Source organism: Acipenser ruthenus, chromosome 20 (assembly GCF_902713425.1).
Source record: "Acipenser ruthenus chromosome 20, fAciRut3.2 maternal haplotype, whole genome shotgun sequence".
NCBI classification, from domain to species: domain Eukaryota; kingdom Metazoa; phylum Chordata; class Actinopteri; order Acipenseriformes; family Acipenseridae; genus Acipenser; species Acipenser ruthenus.
The window spans coordinates 21,832,072-21,850,306 of NC_081208.1; the positions used below are offsets into that span (position 1 = coordinate 21,832,072).

Here is an 18,235-nt window from a genome sequence, read left to right on the forward strand (position 1 = left end):
TTACAATTTCATCTTCCTCCTGGTCTCCTGCACCAGTCTAACTAAAGCTATCCCATTGGTTTCAATCCGGTGAACCAGCTCCAGGATGGACTCCAGGCTCTGGGATTCCCAGAAGACATGATCACCAGAGAGGGAGAGCAGCAGCTTCTCTGAAACACATCCTGAGGACAACAAGGACACTGACATCCGAGGCAATCTGGACAAAAACAAACAGAGATAATTTCTGAGCGCACTCTGCAATAATATACGTATAGAATCACTGAACTATTGCAAATCACTAAACTAAGCCATTGTAATTGCAAATAGCAGATAATAGCATCTATGTAGTATGTTGTTAGGAAGCCCAGGTTGTATTGATATGTTGTGATATGTGTGGTTTGTGCATGAGGTAGATGCTATTGTTTTTTTAAAATATATTTTAGGGACGACATGGGTTCACAGGCCACAGATTGGGAACCTGTGATGTAATGCACACAATTTTAAAAATACATTTTACACCCTTTTTTCTACCCAATTCAAATCCCCAAAACACTGCACAGCACTTACCTGATCAGGAAGACTTAAAAAAATGAGCTATGAAGACAGGCAGAAAGAACTGAATCTTTTTAGCCTAGAAAAAGGAAAGAATGGGGGGAGGAATTGATTGAAGTCTTTAAAATCCTTAAAGGAGTTGACAAAGTTAACACTAATACTTTGAGCGCAACACAGAAACCAGGACCAGAGAGCACAGTTGGAAAGGAAGTGGGGATAGACAGGACAGAGGGAAGGAGACACTTATTCACACAATTGTGAGGGTATGGAATGTGTTACCTAGTCATGTTGTTGATGCCGAATCACTGGGATCCTTTAAGACCCAAGTTTTGAGATCAATCAGCCACTAGGAACCAGGCGAGCAGAGATGGATCGAATGTTAGTTCGTAAATGATGTCAGAACAAATGTTATCAAGTTACTGAAACCTGAAGGCTAGGGCCCAGCTTGGGAAGTCTCCACCTAGACTCATTGGGCACCTCACCAGTAACTATTCCCACATGATATTCCTCCCTATACTTGTAAAGACCAATGCAGTGCTCCCTACGGTCCCCGGCCAAGATCAGCAGGAATCCAATCCCCTCTCATGACTCAGCCACAATATTATTTTTAGACATGCAAATGTATTTTTTTGGTTTTAAAATAAGCATCCTTTACATTTCTACTGGTAATTGAGAAAATAACCAGTGCACACACATAGAGAGGGCATTCGTAAGTGCATTGTATTCATAATAAAGTGTATAAAATCTAAGGGTTATCCGATTATATTAAAAAGAAACCTGAATATATCTGTTATAGTTATCACAGCTGCAATGACTTCTTACATTTCTTTAAAAATAAAACACTAGACATCAGAAATGAGATTCCACAGACACCTTCTATTAAGGAGGACTCCAGCACAATTTTACCAACTACAGTGTTACTACACCTATTAAGGCTACTATGGGGGCTTTATCTTTGATTACCTTACAGGAATTGACAGGGCTAGTTCAACATTGTATTACTTGTATTTGCTTATGATTGTAAGTCGCCCTGGATAAGGGCGTCTGCTAAGAAATAAATAATAATAATAATAATAATAATAATAATAACATATGAGAGCAACTACATACTCTCTTCATCCTATTCCTGCAAAACTATTAAAAGATGTTCTTGGTGTTATTAATACCCCCATTTTAAAAATTATAAATGGTTCACTTTCCCCCGTATAGTTCCCTCAGCACTTAAGGTCGCTGTGGTAAAGCCTATGCTTAAGAAACACAATTTAGACCCTAAAGTCCTCAATAACTATAGGCCAATCTCCAACTTACCATTCTTAGATAAAGTTCTAGAGAGAGTTGTTGCAATTCAATTACAAAAATATCAAACTCTTTATGGTATATTCGAGAAGTTTCAGTCTTGTTTTTCATGCTGCACATAGCAACGAGACGGCCCTTATCAGAGTTGTGAATGATCTGCTGATAAGCTCTGACTCTGGCTTTCCATCAGTTTTAATTCTTCTAGATCTAACTGCTGCTTTTGGTACTGTAGACCATTTCATCCTACTGAATCGTCTTGAAAGCACAGTGGGACTGTCTGGCCTTGTCCTATCCTGGTTCAAATTCTGATAGTTCTAGTTTTAGTTCGTGTCTATTGGGGAGGTAAAATTGGCATTATAGGAAATTGTCTGTGGTGTTCCACAGGGCTCCATTCTAGGTCCCTTGTTGTTTTCATTATATATGCTACTGTTAGGTGACATTATCCGCAGACACGGAGTGAACTTCCATTGCTATGCTGATGATACCCAGCTATATTTGTCCCTAAAGCCAGGAATTTCTTCTGCCTGGGTGTTATCAGCTACTTGCCTTACAGACATCAAGCATTGGATGTCACGCATTTTAGATAAAACAGAGGTTATGCTAGTGGGCTCTCAGAACCAACTAAAAGGAAATGTGGGATTACATGAGCTCGAACCTTGCAGGTTCTCATCAAAATCAAAACTAGAAGTTTGGGGGTCATCTTTGATCCCGATCTGTCATTTGAGACTCATATTAGGGAAGCTACTCTTTTTACTATTTGACAAATATAGCCAAACTTAGACCAATTATTTCCGTATCTGATGCCTAAAGACTAATGCATGCCTTTGTTTCATCTAGAATTGATTATTGTAATACACTTTTTTATGGTGTCCCAAAACGTGTGGTATCTCGCTTGCAGCTTGTTCAGAATACCGCCACTAGAATTCTTACTAAAACCAGGAAAAGTGAACATATTCCCCCTGTTTTGGACTCTTTACACTGGCTCCCTGTGCAGTATAGAATTGATTTTAAGATTCTGCTGTTAATTTACCAGACCCTGAATGGATTAGCACCTCCTGTTATTTGCAGGAGTTACTGACCCCATATCTTCCGAACCGCACTTTGAGATCAGATCTGGGCTTCTGGTTATTCCTAGGGTCAACAAAAGCAACACTGGACAGGAGGTAGGGCTTTTTCCTGTAGAGCTCCAAAATTATGGAATGCTCTGCCTTCGTTTGTCAGGGAAGCTGGGTCCGTTACAGTTTTAAAGTCAAGACTAAAAACACAGTTTTATAAAATGGCTTTCTTATCTTAGTGGGTTTTAATGTAACTTTAAAATTGCTGCTTTTGTATTATGTGTATGCTATTATTTGAATCTATTATTTAAATGGTCTGATTGTGACAGTTATATGTGTGACATACTATACAAATGTATTGTGGTTTGTTCTTTTTTTCTGCTGTACAGTGCTTTGCAATACTTTTGTATACAAAACGCTATATAAATGCAATGCATAAATAAATAAATACATAAATAAAATGCAGTTCCAGTATATTCAACGTGAACTGAAGTTGCAGGTAGAAATGCACCTTACACTATGTAGTTACACTGTATAACTGCAGTTCCAAAGTATTTTTTAATTCAGTGCTTATGAAAAGTAAAGGATGACAGCACTGGTCAACTCAAAACTAACCTGAACCCACTTTTATTAGGCCGTGCTATTCACAAGTACAGACAGAACGTACAAGCCTTCTCTTACACCTAGCCTCTGCTTTCCAGTTTAATTTTGTGATTATTTATTTATTATATGTTTTAAATGAATTACAAAATGGCAACAAAGCAAAAAAAAAAACCCATAGGGCAGAGATATAGACGCTCTATTTTCTGATATGTGTGGGATCCAGTCTCTCACATTCATGAGGATCTGCAGGTGACGCTGCCTGACTTACCGATCAAAATGTTTAATCAGCGCTGAGTCAAGTTCATTCTGCACGTCAGAAACCATTAATCTTGCATCCGTTCCCTGTGGGAGAATGTTTTAAGAAAAAAACATTACTTTAATTACTAGGGCTGCTGCTGCACTGCAAACGCCATGTACTTATGGTTTAATTTGACAGTAGAAAGCAATGTGGCCTAGTTGTTAGAGCTGAGCCACTGGGACACAGTGAGGCCTAGCAGTTAGGCCTAGGAAGAGCTCAGGGACTGGAAGGCAGTGTGGTCTTGTAGTTTGAGCTGACAGTTTGGGGGGCTGTGTTGCCTAGTGGTGGTCTAGTGGTTACAGCTGGGGACCTGGGAAGCTGTGTGGTCTAGAAATTGGTGCTGAGGGACTAGGAGACAGTGTGGTCTAGTATTACAGGTGAAAACTGGGGTACAGTTTGGCTTATTGCTTATAGCCCAGGGACTTGGAGGCAATATTGCTATGTTAGAGCTTGGAAACGTGGAAACAGCATGATCTAGTGGCCAGGGCCCAGCTGATTGTATTGTGGCCTGCTGATTAAGGGACTTGGCATCCCCTATCTTCCCACCAGCAGTCTTTGGTATTCTGTGCAAAAACTACAGTGGATAACCAGACCTTGTCTAATTTAAATAGTGGGTGTTTTGCTATGGCAGGGGTTCCCAAACTGTCCTTTATTCATTTGAATAAATATTGTGAAAGAGGGAAAGCACACAGAATATGCACTGAGTGAAAATTAAAAAAAAATGGAAACACTTTAATTTTAGTAAATAAAATAAATTGCAAAAACTAAACAGATGTTTTTTTTTTTTATCAAACCTTTAAATTAGGCATCTTTGTATAATTGAAAGTGCTGGAAATGTAGTTATTTTTCTTGGTCATCAAACAAGACAGAAATGCATGTCTCTTATTATTCCCATTCATAAATACCTGAACAGTGCTTGCTGTTCACTGTTAATAGAAAAAAATACATAGAATGTCATTGCTCACGCGGCCCACCTGGGACTGTGTCGCGGACCACAGTTTGGGAACCCCTGTGCTATGGAACTTTTGCTCCCTCTAGTGGGCAAAACTGCAAATGAATGTGGACCACTATCTGTCAATCTTCTCCCCTAAGTGCTTTTTAGGGTGCTCATTCAAAACATGGGGACCCTTGTGTGCTGATTGTGTCAGTCTAGTACATGGTGAACACGATAACCAAACTTTTATCATACACTGAGCCTCCTGTAGACTTTTCAGATTGCTTTTGGCTATAATCTGATAAACTCTAGATTTAGAAAATCCATGTATTTATTTCAAAGCTTCATTTTTGAGACCTATATAACGAATGCTCAACAGGTAAGATTTATGGAATTATTATTTACATGTGATGGCTGGAAGTTGTAAATGCATTTAAAATGTTTTGTCAAACCTGGATTACTTTTCAATAAACATGATTTGAACTGATTAGATTTGAAAGTCAAGAGGAGTAAAAGGAGTGAGGCCAAACAACAGACAGAGTCAAATAATAGAGGAGGTCTGTTACCTGCAGCAGGTAGTCTAGCAGGAGACTGGAGGTGTCATTAGGCCACCCCTCACCCTCACCCTCACCCTCACAGGAGCCCCTGCCCTCACACAGCCCAGCAGGGGTCCGTTCTGGAGGCAGGGTGGGGTCCCACCAGCTCAGTCCTTTAGGGCTGTCGGTGTAGCGGAAGGGCAGGAGCCAGCTGGTGAGGGTGCGGGCGACGGCAGGTGGGCGGTACCCCACACCCAGGATCCTGTCCAGGTGAAACTGCACCACCTCCCCAAGACCCCCTTCCTCTCTGGCCAGCGCACACCAGCCCTCCTCGCAGTAATCTCTAGCACCATCTACAGGCTGGGAAGGGTCCAGCCCCAAAACCACACAGGCAGTTTTGGATGGACGGTTGAGTTGATAGACTTTCCGGATAGACCCTTCCTTCAAAAGTGTCAGAATCCCCTCGTCCCGAGAGCTGAGCCAGTCTCTCTGCCTTCCAGAGTCCAGCAAGCCCTGGAGCTCCTTTTTGGAGAACTCTTTTATGTTCAAGCACGGCCGTTGTTTTCCTGGCTCTTTTGCCCCCCTTTTATGGCCATTTCCTCCACCTTTGACCTGTGGTTGGTCAATAATCTCATTGTCCTCCCCTAGCCACCTATGCAGAACAAAGATAAAGCTTGGTTCGCTGACAGTGCTGAACTCTTCCAGCAGAGCTGTGGAAATGTTTTATAATGCTATTTCTTCCTTCATCTTCCCATCTAACAGAGACTGAGTAGTACTGGATCTTCTGCTCCCTCACTCTGACGCACATTTTGATTTGGGCACGTTTTAAGGCCTATCCTTTAACAGTAACAATAAAGTTTCCAACAGCTTCAATACAATAATCGTTAAGTAAGGTTCTTACGTTTTGAGGTCAAATTGATAAACGTTTAGCTAGAGAAAAGATTATAATTATACAAGGGGAACATTCAGAGTAAAAAAGTGTCACTATCATTCTCTGACAACAGTTTAATCAACTTAGAAATTCATGAAATAATGGGGACCACTTTAAGAGATGTTATTCTCAACATCTATTAAAAATAAAATGTACTCGTTCTACATGTTTTTTTTATTTCTGTTACCCTCATTGCAGGGTCAGTAACTCTTGTTGGAATTACACCATTATTATGTACAATTGGGTGTACTTTATTCCTTATGTTATGATTATTATTACCTCATCCCGTCAATGCTTCCTGTCTTTGATTCCTTGATTCTCTTTCCCAGCCTGTCCTCCATCACTTCCAGTGGTCTGGGTGCTGGGTGAGGGCCTCTAGTTTTCTGGAGGTCTGCTTGGCCTCCCAGGCGAGGTTCCTGGTGCTGCGGAGTGCGATGCTCTCTGCTGTATTTGAACTGCTTTGAAAATCTTCTGTCCAGATGGGTAGCTTGCATTAGACCCAGGCCGAGAGTAACTACTCCCAGAACACAGGCACAGAGCAGCATCGCCCGCCAGCTTACCCGCAGCATGGCTACTTTCTGCAATAGAGAAATGACCCAGTGACTGTCAAGTTGGTTTAAATGTGTGAGTGATGTGTCACCTGCTTACAAAAATTTTTTAAATAAATGTGTTAAGTTGCTTTCTGTAAGAACCTCAAATAACACGTAAGGGGAAAACTAAAACGGATGTGTTTAAACTTGTGTTATATACAACTGGCCACTGGCCTGCAGTGTGGATAGCAATGGGTTTGAGTAGCTCAGCAGCTAGAGTTCTAGACTGCAGTGTGGAAAGCAATGGGTTTGAGAAGATCAGTGGCTAGAGTTCTAGACTGCAGTGTGGATAGCAATGGGTTTGAGAAGCTCAGTGGCTAGAGTGCTGGGTTGCACTGCAGAAGGTACTGTAGGTATTCAAATATGAAAAAAATACAGGGCATTATATTTATGAATTAATAAACATATAGCAATATTATAAAGCCCAGAGGGGAATATTTTAATGTGTTTACTCCAGTCTTTAATTACCTCTTATATTTCTGAATGGAGAAAAACACTTGACAATAATTCCAAATAACAATATAATAATATTGAAATGCAAAGTTTCTATGGAATGGATTTTCCCATCACTAAATGCAAGGTTTGACTAGTACTGTTGAAGAGCTTTCTGATTTCCACGTTATGCATTAGCTGTAGTATGATTTTTAATGTAATGAAAAGTAACTATGTTATTTTTTCACATAAAATGTAATCTGTTACCACATTTCGTTATCTGTCTGAAAAACACATTACAGTAAAATGCAATCAGATCATGTTACATGTAATGTGATTCTTCCCAGTACAGCCCAGCACACACAGTACCTCGGTCCAGAACGGTCAACTTTATTGTAACAATGCAGGTCAACAAAAACCAAATGCTTGAAAATGCCTTCTCCTCATTCCTCATTCATTTGCACTTGGCTTAACAGTTGCAGAATATATTGTTTTATTCATCTCCATAAGAAACACAAACATGTAGACAATGCAAGCTTTACTGGGATACAGAACCTGCACGCAAATATACTGAAGTATATAGTATTACTTGCATGCAATGGACCAGCAATTTTGAGTACTTTGCTACAACCACACTTAGAAAATGATTTTATTAGTAGGTTGATTAAGAATAGATAGTTTCAATAAAAGTATTTACTTTACCTGTTGAAAACAACACTGCTGGGACTGAAGGCTTCTCACTGGTAACAGTGTTTACTTGCTCAATTAGCTTTATTTAGTTATTTCTTTCACTATATCTCTGCTCTTTGGACCCCAATGGAATGAAGACCTATTTCCCAAGACACCCTTTCACCGGAACTGTATCACATGGCCAGAGATACAGAACAGCAGAAGAACACATTGCCAGGCTGTCCCTGTTTCTCTCATTACCTCCATATGTCTCAGATTCTGTTGGTAGGGACACAGCTGTATTTCACTTGGTTAAAAGAGGGCACAATCACCTCTATATTAAGACAGCAATGGAAACAATCAGGGTTATTGGCTTCTATTGCATGGATGCAAAATTTGTATAGTATTTCGATGATGTCATTTAAAAATTCTAAATGAAAAAATCTCCAAATTCTGTTTAATGCCAGTATTATCATTTTCCAAAAATGCTTTATGCCAACCAAAATTGGAATGAATTTGACCTTTGGTTGTTTTAAGTGTGTTTACAATACATCAAACAAAGATTATTTTAGCTGTGCTCACAAGCCTTATGAAACCGGGTTGTGATCTTATTGTAAAACAGTGGGCGGTTATGACATACTGAAATCAGAAAAATAATATACCTAATAAACTGTCAAATAATATAAATGGCATATAAACTAGATAATATTCATTTAAACTGCTTATGGTCTATTTATAATACGTCTTAGAAGTCATCTTTGACGTCACTTTCTCCCTTGTTGTTTCATTCGTTATGAAGCAAAGGTCGACGAACACTATCGTGTAAAGGGATCCCTTGGGACAAACCCGGAAGTATATTGAAACTCAGGGCTGCTGTTATGCGAGTCTCTATCTGCTGAAAAGACTAGTTCAGTGCGCTGATTTGTTTCGTTCGAGTCAGTTGCCATCTGATTAAAATTATTTCAAGTGTTTTTATTTCAGCATTTGCAACCATGACTTTTAACTGGGTACAACGGACCTCCAAACTCTCAAGGTGGCAGGGGGCGTTCCAGTCGTGCATATTTAGCTGTAAACGCTACTCCGTGCAAGAGCAAGTAGGTGCAATATTTCAAGCAGAGCTCGAGAGAAGGAGTTTCATGAGAATTCCTGTCAGCAATAACAGGCTAAGCACCAATTGCATTACAGTTACAGTTAGTAGCATAATTTGCAGGCTTTAACTTGTTTAGTGATGTGGAAGTTGTGTTCCACTAAAAAGCCGACTTTTAATAATAATTATACATATTTGTATGTGTACTGGTACATTATATTTTATTTTTGTAAAGGATGCAGATTGTAATTGGTACAGAAGGCTGTATGACTGGTGTCTCAGTACCAGCTGCAAAAACGGAGTTGATTTGTTTTGGTTGACACTAATTTTAGTGTGTCTGTATTCAGTTGCCAGCTGTGCGTTTTAAGCATCCTTGCCAGGGCAGCTTTAATAACTTTTGTTAATCAGCCTCTGCTGCCACTTCTTCTTTAGCTCATATCTCATAAACTGTTTGAGTTGCTGCCTGACTCCATGCTATTACACTCTACAGTACTTTCAACTGTCCTAAACAATATCCAGCTTATTGAGTTTTTCACATGATTTTTATTTTCAGCTGTCCATCCATTAAAGGTGAACAGCTGTGCTCCATATTTTATTGTAGTATACAGCTAATATTCACCCTCCCTATACGTCCTACTCTACTGTCTGTGGGTTTCTCATTACCTTCATTGATGGAATTCGTTGACTGAATATCTAATGCCATTCTGACTCGACAATTAGCAGCAGAGGTTTAGATACTAAAGATACATTGAGACATTGTGAAACTTTTACTTTAAAAATATATACTGTATATGTATAGAGATATATATAGATATATATATAGATATAGATATAGATATATAGAGAGAGAGAGAGAGAGAGAGAGAGAGAGAGAGAGAGCATTAATTAATACTGAATGCTGACAAATTCCGTTTGTCCCAGAACTCAAGAAATTCAGCCCTATAACATTTGAACACTAGGATGGTTAAAATTTGTTATCACTGTAGCACTGTCACTTAACAAGGTTGGTGAAACATGACCAACATTTCACATGTGTGTGTCATCATAAGTGTCAAACAATACATAGGTAGTGATCAAGAATGCTTGCCATTGTGGAGCTTAGTGGCAGTGTAAGGGGCAGCACTTTATTCCACACTTCTTCTCTTCCTCATTAGTGCCGTGTACCAAGTTCTGTGGTCGAAGCTTTCCGAGCTGTGACAGGAAGTGATGGCGTTTCCATGGGAACTGCAGTCAGAGAGCAGCATGGTAAAGATGAGTCTGTTCACAGGTAAGCCCAGCTTCATTTATTTAGAATCACACACTGATATTCAATGGCAATGGAGTGGCTCTATACTAAGGGGCAAACAGAAGGGCACCTACAGTGGGATGCACTGTTGATAGAGTGGTAGAAACATGCCTACCTATACACAGTGGTATCCATTACAATACCATGGTACAATATCATGCCAGGACACAATATTTGCTCCAAAGTTATTGTATTGGTTCCGCAAATTGTTCTGCTAAGGTTTGTTTTGTATAATATGATTGGTGTAATATTCAAGGGCACACACAAAACAAACAAACAGTAATTCAATGTATCCAATTTGGATACGCAGAAAAGGACACCTAATGCATTGCATCTGGATAGTGTTTTGAAATTGTTTATAAATTTATAAATGTAATCATATTTGCACAGAGAGTACATGATGCAACATCAGTAAAAGCAGGCAGATGCCAGGACATTTGTAGATTTCTTTAAGGAAAGGAAAGCACCCATTGAGATTTGCATCGTGTTTCATATCAATTTAAATACATAGTGACACAGCCATTTTTCTTGTTTCTGTTTCTTATAATTGTTTGTTTAACCTCATTATTTCACTCCCTTCCTATAACTGAGGAACAGGTTATTGCAGGACAAAGCTACCGAATAAGTAAACAAAGATGCACCTTTTTGAGAAGAAAACAATCCTTTGTATTTTCTTTGTTGTCAATCTCTGAATACAAATATCAAGTTGAAGGAATTTGATGAAGTCAGAATAAACAAGTATGTCAATCACACTTTAATTTGGTAACAGTACAGAAATGTTTAACAGTGCTTTGTCTGTCTGTCTGTCTGTCCCTCTGTCACAATTCATTTTCCATTTATATACATAAACTCTTGCCCAATTTTAAGGAAACTTGCTAAAAACATTTGTTAGATTTTTTTGAGTGTCATAATCTGTATGTCACACTTACATTTTTACATACTGTCTACAAATCTAATTGTGAAGAAACTCGGTTTGGACATTCTTGAGTTTTTGAGGGTATGTCAGAATCTTTGGATATAGGAAGACTTCAGTCCAAATACAGTATATTACATTTGTCCATGTGCCTGTAAGTCATGGTGATTGCTCTTATTTTGTATTTACAGTATGGTGTACATTTTTATTACATTTTTACATCATTGATCTGAATGAAGAGAGCTGAATCTGTGTGTGTTTATTTGAATGCTGAGTCCTGTAAATGTCTCTCTCTCCTGGGACACACATTAAAGGTGGGTATGGTTTTCCAGGTTAACCCTTTGTTTCTCAGCTGCAGACCCCCAGATGTGGTGGTGTGGCCGCGCAGCGTGGAAGAGGTCAGTGCGCTCGCCCGGCTCTGTCACCAACACAGCCTTCCCATGATCCCCTTTGGCACGGGCACAGGGCTAGAGGGAGGAGTCGGAGCCTTGAAGGTGTGTAATGACAGAGACAATGTGACAGAGTGATTAGAGCTGATGGAATTAGAGGGAAGCAGTGTGGTCTGATGGTTAGAGCTGAGGGAAGCAATGGGTCTTGTAAGGGATGAAATACTGGGAGGGAGTCAATTTGGCCTAGTGATTAGAACTGAGGCACTGGAAGGGAAGCAGTGTGGTATTGTTGTAAGGTATGATATACTGGGAAAGAGGCAATGTGGCCTACTGGTTGGAGCTGGTGAGGGAGATAGTGGTTAGAGCTAAGGAACTGTGAGGGAGGCGTGTGGTTAGAGCAAGAGTTGATGGTTAGGCCTGGGGGTCAAGGGACTACACTCACAGAGCAAGATCTCGCTTTATATTCTTTTGAGGCTGTAGTCATTGCCCACGTGCCCCCATCTGTGTTTCTTCAGGGCGGTGTGTGCTTTGATCTGCAGAAGATGGACAGAGTCCTAGATTTTCATGCAGAGGACTTTGACGTCACTGTGGAGCCAGGGGTGACCCGGACTGGGCTCAATTCATACCTCAGGGACAGCGGCCTCTGGTTCCCTGTTGGTACGGAGGTGGATCAGGCTCTTTAAAGAACAAGCAGAGTGTATTCGCCAACGTTATTGCTTCTGATCATTTTCAAAGCCATCTCTGTAGATTTTATTTCAGCCAAATATCTAGCCATTTCTTTCACTTCATCCCTCAGACCCAGGGGCAGATGCTTCTCTTTGTGGGATGGCAGCCACCAGTGCATCAGGGACCAACGCAGTGCGCTACGGGACGATGCGGGAGAACGTCATGAACCTGGAGGTGGTGCTGTCCGACGGGACAATCGTTCACACTGCCGGCAAGGGGCGCCGAACTAGGTGAGGAGCAAGAAAAAATGGTTTAATCATCACAAGATAGTGCAACTTTTTTGGTCTCTGTATTCTAACATATGCAGTACAGTTAGTTTCAGATGGCAGAGAAGAAGTCTTAAAGTGCTGCTTATGGTGGACAATATAATATTACCAGGAACCTTTTACAGTAAGGTGATTTACCCAAAGATTTTATTTGAATTGTCTGCTTTCCTTATAGCGGCTTTTAAAAAGTCCAAATAACAAAAGCTGTGATAAACTGTGCAGTTATTTGAAGCTAACTTTACATAACATGTCCAAAACCTCCAGTCAATGTATCTGCCCCTCTATTCCCCTGCATTCAACTCTCTCTTAATGTTCTTCCATTCCTCCTCTCTCAGGAAGACTGCGGCGGGCTACAATCTGACTAATCTGTTTGTAGGCTCAGAGGGGACGCTGGGGATCATCACCAAGGCCACGCTGCGTCTGTACGGGATTCCCGAGGCCGTGGTGTCGGCTGTTTGCTCCTTCTCATCAGTCCAGGCAGCAGTGGACAGCACCGTGCAAATCCTACAGTGTGGCATTCCCATCGCCAGAATCGGTAAGAGATCCTCCTAGTGGGCATTTGGGGAACCTCACACTCAAGTCCCAGACTTTTGCTCCCTTTTGTGTACACTATGTTAGATGTAGGTAGAAATTGATTTATATTTATGACAATTATTTAATTTCCCTTCAGTACTGTGGCTCTTTAAAGTGTTACCTTGGGTACAGTGGGTACAATGGTTGTGTTTGGGAACTGTGCACACTTTTTGTAGTGTAAATCCACTCCATTGCCATTGAATATCAGTGTGTGATTCTAACATATTATTGGCAGTACAGAATATATTAAGGATTGAACACCTTTTTGTTGCAGGAAGGCTGAAATAGGAAATCATCATACTTTTTTGTTACTGTATTCATAGTTTAGATTTACTTTGTCTTATTTTCTGTTTCAATTATTACATCCTGGTAAAACTTAGAAGTTGAAAGCACCCCAATGGCCTCAATAGAGCTCTCCAACATGTGTAATCTCCAAGCTGGTAAACCAGAGTGTAACCATTAATCTGTCCCCTTGCAACACTGGCCCCAGTGGATGTAAAAATGACATCTGTAAGAAATACCACATTGAACAAATGTGACATAGATTACCATTCTACCTGTTTGAGTCTTGTTTATTTAAATCTTTTAGATATTTTTGTAGAGGAGATGATTATCTATTCAGGGATGCCAATGTATTTATTAAGTAAGGTGGGGAAAAGTAGGCAATTAAATCCTCACTCCCTGGCTTATAGTGTTTGCCTTTGGGGTGTTCTGTGTTATAACATATAAAATATGCAATTAAAAAGTTGACTGCCTGTTGATTCTCCAGAGTTTCTAGATGATGTGATGATTGACGCCTGTAACAGGTACAGTAAGCTGTCCTACCCTGTCTCGCCGACTCTGTTCCTTGAGTTTCACGGCAGCGAGCGCAGTCTGGAAGAGCAGGTCTCTTTGGCAGGTATGTTTTTATTATTCAGTTATTGTCCCCAGGTGGCCAATCACATTCCCTTCATCAGGGGAGGCCTGAATATATGCTGAACAGTTTTGTGTAATTGTCATCCATTTCATTGGAGGCAGACAAAAAGGTGCTTGGTTGGGAAGTCCTTATAAAATATTGTATACCAGGGTAAATAGAGAAAATATAGCAAAGTATTTACATAAGTATGCCAAGGTTGTAAACAACGTGGTTTAAGTTTTGTTAAGTGCATATTATAATCATGGCAAAAGCATTGCAAAATGATGACTGCCAAGACTGACTTAGAGGAAGGTGTCTCTGATTCTCTCTCTCACCAGAGGAGATCACGAAAGCCAATAGTGGCTTGGATTTTATCTGGGCGAAGGACCAGGAGACAAGAAGCCGGCTGTGGAAGGCACGGCATGATGCCTGGTACGCAGCGCTGGCAATCAGACCCCGGTGCAAGGTAGGCATGCTCAGTCTTGGGAACCTGTTCAGTCTGAACCACTTAAGGACACAGAGGAAGAGTGGTGCATCCTGTTAGCAATGAAACACTTTGATGCAGATTAGAGACCATACATAACCTGGGCGATTCATAGTTTATGCAACATTTGTTTTGCATTGTTTTCAATAGTCAAGTGGTTTGTCATAGTGTCTCTGTCATATACATTTTTCCTTTGCGCATAATCCTCCACGTACCCTATATTGTATCCAGTACACCATAGTGCTTCTGTTTTTCTGAAACACCCTCTGTGTTTTCTCTGGGATTCTGTAGAATAGAAATTCTAAAAGAAAGAGACTGAGTGAATATGTTCAATGCAATTTGTTTCCACAAACTAATTTATTTAGAACAATCCCATAACAATCCCATTACAGCGAACCTTGCAAATCTAGCATCGATTTACTGACAGAGACTGCTTTAGCTTTATTCACTAGAGGGCACCAGAGCGAGGCACTGTCACTGAACACATTCTCACTGTGTGTTGCTTCCAGGCTTACTCCACAGACGTGTGTGTGCCCATCTCCAGGCTACCGCAGATCATTGTGGAGACTAAACAGGACCTGACCCAAAACAGGCTCACAGGTACATCAGAGGCCTTTTTTTTTCGTGGTTTATAATGTTTAAAATATCGAATTTTTCTTGCTGTCAATAGAGGATATCATTTATATTTGTAGTAATCGCAATTTACCACCAAATGCCAGCTCAGTGCAAGGACTGAAATCCCAAAGAAAAGGTTCACTGGGAGGTGTATCATCATACCCGCTTGGATTTAAAGAGGCAGTGTGATTCACACATTAATATAGTTTGGGAACTAGTTCTACATGTTTGTGAGTTGTATTCATTTACCATCTAGATGAGAGAGCAGTGCACAAGACACTACAGGGAATTGTTTAGTATATATGGAAAGGCAAGTACGGGGTGTGAACCACAAACCATACATTGATGATTGATGGAATGTACTTGTTTCTTAATTCATCTGATCCCATACTTGAATCAGGGTTCCCTAATGTTTTATTGAGATATGGTACTGTCGCTGGCCTTATAAAGGTTTACTGTAGTAAAAGCACAGTGAAAGCATGATAAAGCCTTGATAGGTATAGTAAAGCATATTAGAAATACTGCAAATAAAAAGTATTGTAGGCTATGGTAAATTAATAGTGTAAACATTGAAAGAGCATGGAAAAAATACTGTGTAGCGGAGGATGAGAAGGGAATATGATGCAAACAAAAAGGTTGATTAGGCACATTAGTTTTTTGTAAATGTTGTTTTTGTTCAAATAGAATTAAAAAAAAAACAAAAAAAAAAAAAACAGTAAAAAACCCTCTATAATAAAGTGTTTACTATATATTAATTATAGGTTATATATAGAAAACTAATTGTAATTAAAAATAAAAAGATCAGCCATCTATGTTTTGTAGGAAGAAAAAACAGTGTTCAAAACCAGTGTGAATCTGGGCATCTCGATTAAAATTGAGGTGTTCCGTACCACAAACCTTAATGCAGGTCAAGCTCGAAAAGGTTGCTAGCTGGAATTATATTTCACAAATTAATGAACAAACACGTATGCAGGAACAGGTCCTGGACATGTAGTATGAAATTGTATGTATGTGCCAAAAAGGGGCTACTTTTAAAAAAAAAAATTTATAAACACAAAAAAAACTTTTTTTGTGAAAACGACAGAACAGAAATCTGCTTTATTAGCCAATATATCCCCCCCAGGTCCAATTGCTGGCCATGTGGGAGATGGGAATTTCCACTGCCTGATGGTCCTGGATCCCACAGACCCTGACGAAGTCCAGAGAGTTCAGGAGTTCACTGACCGTCTGGCCAGGTGAGGGAAACCTAAAGTACTTCCAGACTCACTGCTGCAACATTGTTTTAGAAGCTTTGAGTGATTGTCTGTCCGCCAGCAGAGATGTTTGAAGAGATTTCACAGGGCAGTGTTCACTGAGTGAAGGCAAAGACATTCTAATAAGGACACATGTAGACATAGCAGACTGATAGACCTACCAAAACCAACACCCTCTGTACTGTGAGGAAAGAGCTGGGGAACAACTTATGAATTGCCCCCATCCCCATTCCGTTGTCAGTTTTCCTCTCATTTTCCACAATGTACTTCTCTCTGCCCTTTCCTTTCTCTCCATACAGCCTTCCTCTATTTTTTCTTTGTTTAGGATGAATATTTTCCTTCCATTTTTTTCTTTTTTCCTTCCAGGATAAAATGACCCAAGCAAGAGTTAATTAGACAAACTATGTGGCGTATATGGTCTATGGTGTACAGTGCTTTTGTAATGAATCTCCTCCTAGCAGCTGATGAGTTAATAATACTGACATCAGCATAAGACGTGTACTTATCTCTCAACTACAGAGCTTGTTCTTTAGTTGAATGCTAAGACATTCATCTTTGAAGCGTAATGTTAGCAGTTTGCATTCATCCTTGCCTTTCCATTCAATTCAATGGTCTGTGGCACCCTGTGGGAAAGAATCCTGACCCCTGTGGTTGAAACAGGTCATTTAATGTCTGTGTTGCTTGCATTATTATAAGTTATAGCATGCATGCTGGCTGGCGAGACATGTAATTCTGTTAAATTGCTCCTGATCCTGGTGTCAATTATGAGCCCAACATTGAAACTCCCTGAGCTTAGGTAGACAAGCTTTGATTAATCGGGTGGAGAGTGTAATGAATCTCCTCCTAGCAGCTGATAATGTTACTAACATCAGCATGACACGTACTTGCCTCTCAACTGCAGAGCTTGGTTTGCGGTTCAAGTCCAGCCCTTGCCTTTCCTTTTCATTTCGATTGGCCGAATTGACAATTTATTAAACTTTGTTATACTATGGCATCAAAAGCGTTCTACTGGCGATTTTGATTTCTGTTGTTGTTCACATCATTGTACCCAAGCATTTAAGGGCTAAAAGAATTGCTACATTGCTGCTGAAATATTGTTTTGTCTTCAGATGAATACAATTGGTTTGTATAAGATTTCAGAAGCAGTGTAAATTACAATAATATTACTTCTGTTATCATTGTGAGTATTTGCTTCATTATCGCATTGTGTCTCTCGGCAGGCGTGCTCTGGCAATGGATGGGACCTGCACAGGGGAGCACGGGGTGGGGCTGGGGAAGAGAGCTCTGCTGCGGGAGGAGGTGGGACCCCTATGCATGGGGGTGATGGAGGGGGTCAAGGCCTCCCTGGACCCCCAAAACCTGATGAACCCTGGGAAGGTTCTGTAGTAATGCCCATAACCTATACTGAACCTCCGTCTCATTTCTCACCAAGAGGACGATCCCCTCTGCAGCTCTGATTGTGTGGAAATACTATATACAGCATCCCCACTACCTCACTTTGAAGATGTGTTTAAAGAAGCCTCTGATTTCTTGTTTCTAACCTGTATTCCCCCCCAATAGTGTGCAAATCTACATAACTCCTATCACATTATACTGTAGTTCCAGATGTATGTAGAAGTGGCATGTTAGGTATGGATTTGACTCTGAACATGTTTATTTTAAATCTTAGTTTATATAAATGCCAAGTTTGTAAATGATGTGCTTAGAAGATTGTTTATATATTTTACATGCTATACAGTAAATTAATGCATCATTTGTTCCTAATGAGATGCTTTAATTAATAAATCCAGCTTGAAATGTTATGTTTTCCTGGCTAGGATGCTTTTACAAATATAAAGTGTGCCAACCACACTTTCTCTTTTAGGTTTACTTCT

General features: G+C 40.1%; 2 protein-coding genes across 2 annotated transcripts; one reads left to right on the plus strand and one right to left on the minus strand.

Moving 5' to 3' along the window:
- On the minus strand, positions 1 to 7,957 carry LOC131698959 (uncharacterized). The gene is made up of 5 exons (XM_058994092.1): positions 7,909 to 7,957; positions 6,464 to 6,762; positions 5,284 to 5,905; positions 3,754 to 3,827; positions 1 to 196 (listed from the first exon to the last, which is right to left on the minus strand). Exons 2-5 carry the CDS (start codon positions 6,751 to 6,753, stop codon positions 1 to 3), a joined length of 1,182 nt encoding a protein of 393 aa, XP_058850075.1. The 5' UTR covers positions 6,754 to 6,762; positions 7,909 to 7,957.
- Positions 7,958 to 8,702: 745 nt separating this feature from the next.
- On the plus strand, positions 8,703 to 18,163 carry LOC117425405 (probable D-lactate dehydrogenase, mitochondrial). Its single transcript, XM_034042316.2, has 11 exons — positions 8,703 to 8,969; positions 10,117 to 10,229; positions 11,513 to 11,654; positions 12,065 to 12,206; positions 12,346 to 12,505; positions 12,877 to 13,076; positions 13,884 to 14,012; positions 14,348 to 14,475; positions 15,003 to 15,093; positions 16,232 to 16,343; positions 17,582 to 18,163. Exons 1-11 carry the CDS (start codon positions 8,868 to 8,870, stop codon positions 17,745 to 17,747), a joined length of 1,485 nt encoding a protein of 494 aa, XP_033898207.1. The 5' UTR covers positions 8,703 to 8,867; the 3' UTR covers positions 17,748 to 18,163.
- The last annotated feature ends 72 nt before the right edge of the window (positions 18,164 to 18,235 follow it).

Bases quoted from the DNA above. Each gene is read 5' to 3' on its own strand.
- LOC131698959 (XM_058994092.1), bottom strand. From the start codon at position 6,753: ATGCTGCGGGTAAGCTGGCGGGCGATGCTGCTCTGTGCCTGTGTTCTG. The intron at 3,828-5,283 runs GTAACAGACCTC...ATTCTCCCACAG, and splicing joins TGCTAGACTACCTGCTGCAG to GGAACGGATGCAAGATTAAT. The intron at 197-3,753 runs GTAAGTCAGGCA...GTTTTTGTCCAG, and splicing joins CTGATTAAACATTTTGATCG to ATTGCCTCGGATGTCAGTGT.
- LOC117425405 (XM_034042316.2), top strand. From the start codon at position 8,868: ATGACTTTTAACTGGGTACAACGGACCTCCAAACTCTCAAGGTGGCAG. The intron at 12,506-12,876 runs GTGAGGAGCAAG...CTCCTCTCTCAG, and splicing joins GGCAAGGGGCGCCGAACTAG to GAAGACTGCGGCGGGCTACA. The intron at 14,476-15,002 runs GTAGGCATGCTC...TGTTGCTTCCAG, and splicing joins CAATCAGACCCCGGTGCAAG to GCTTACTCCACAGACGTGTG.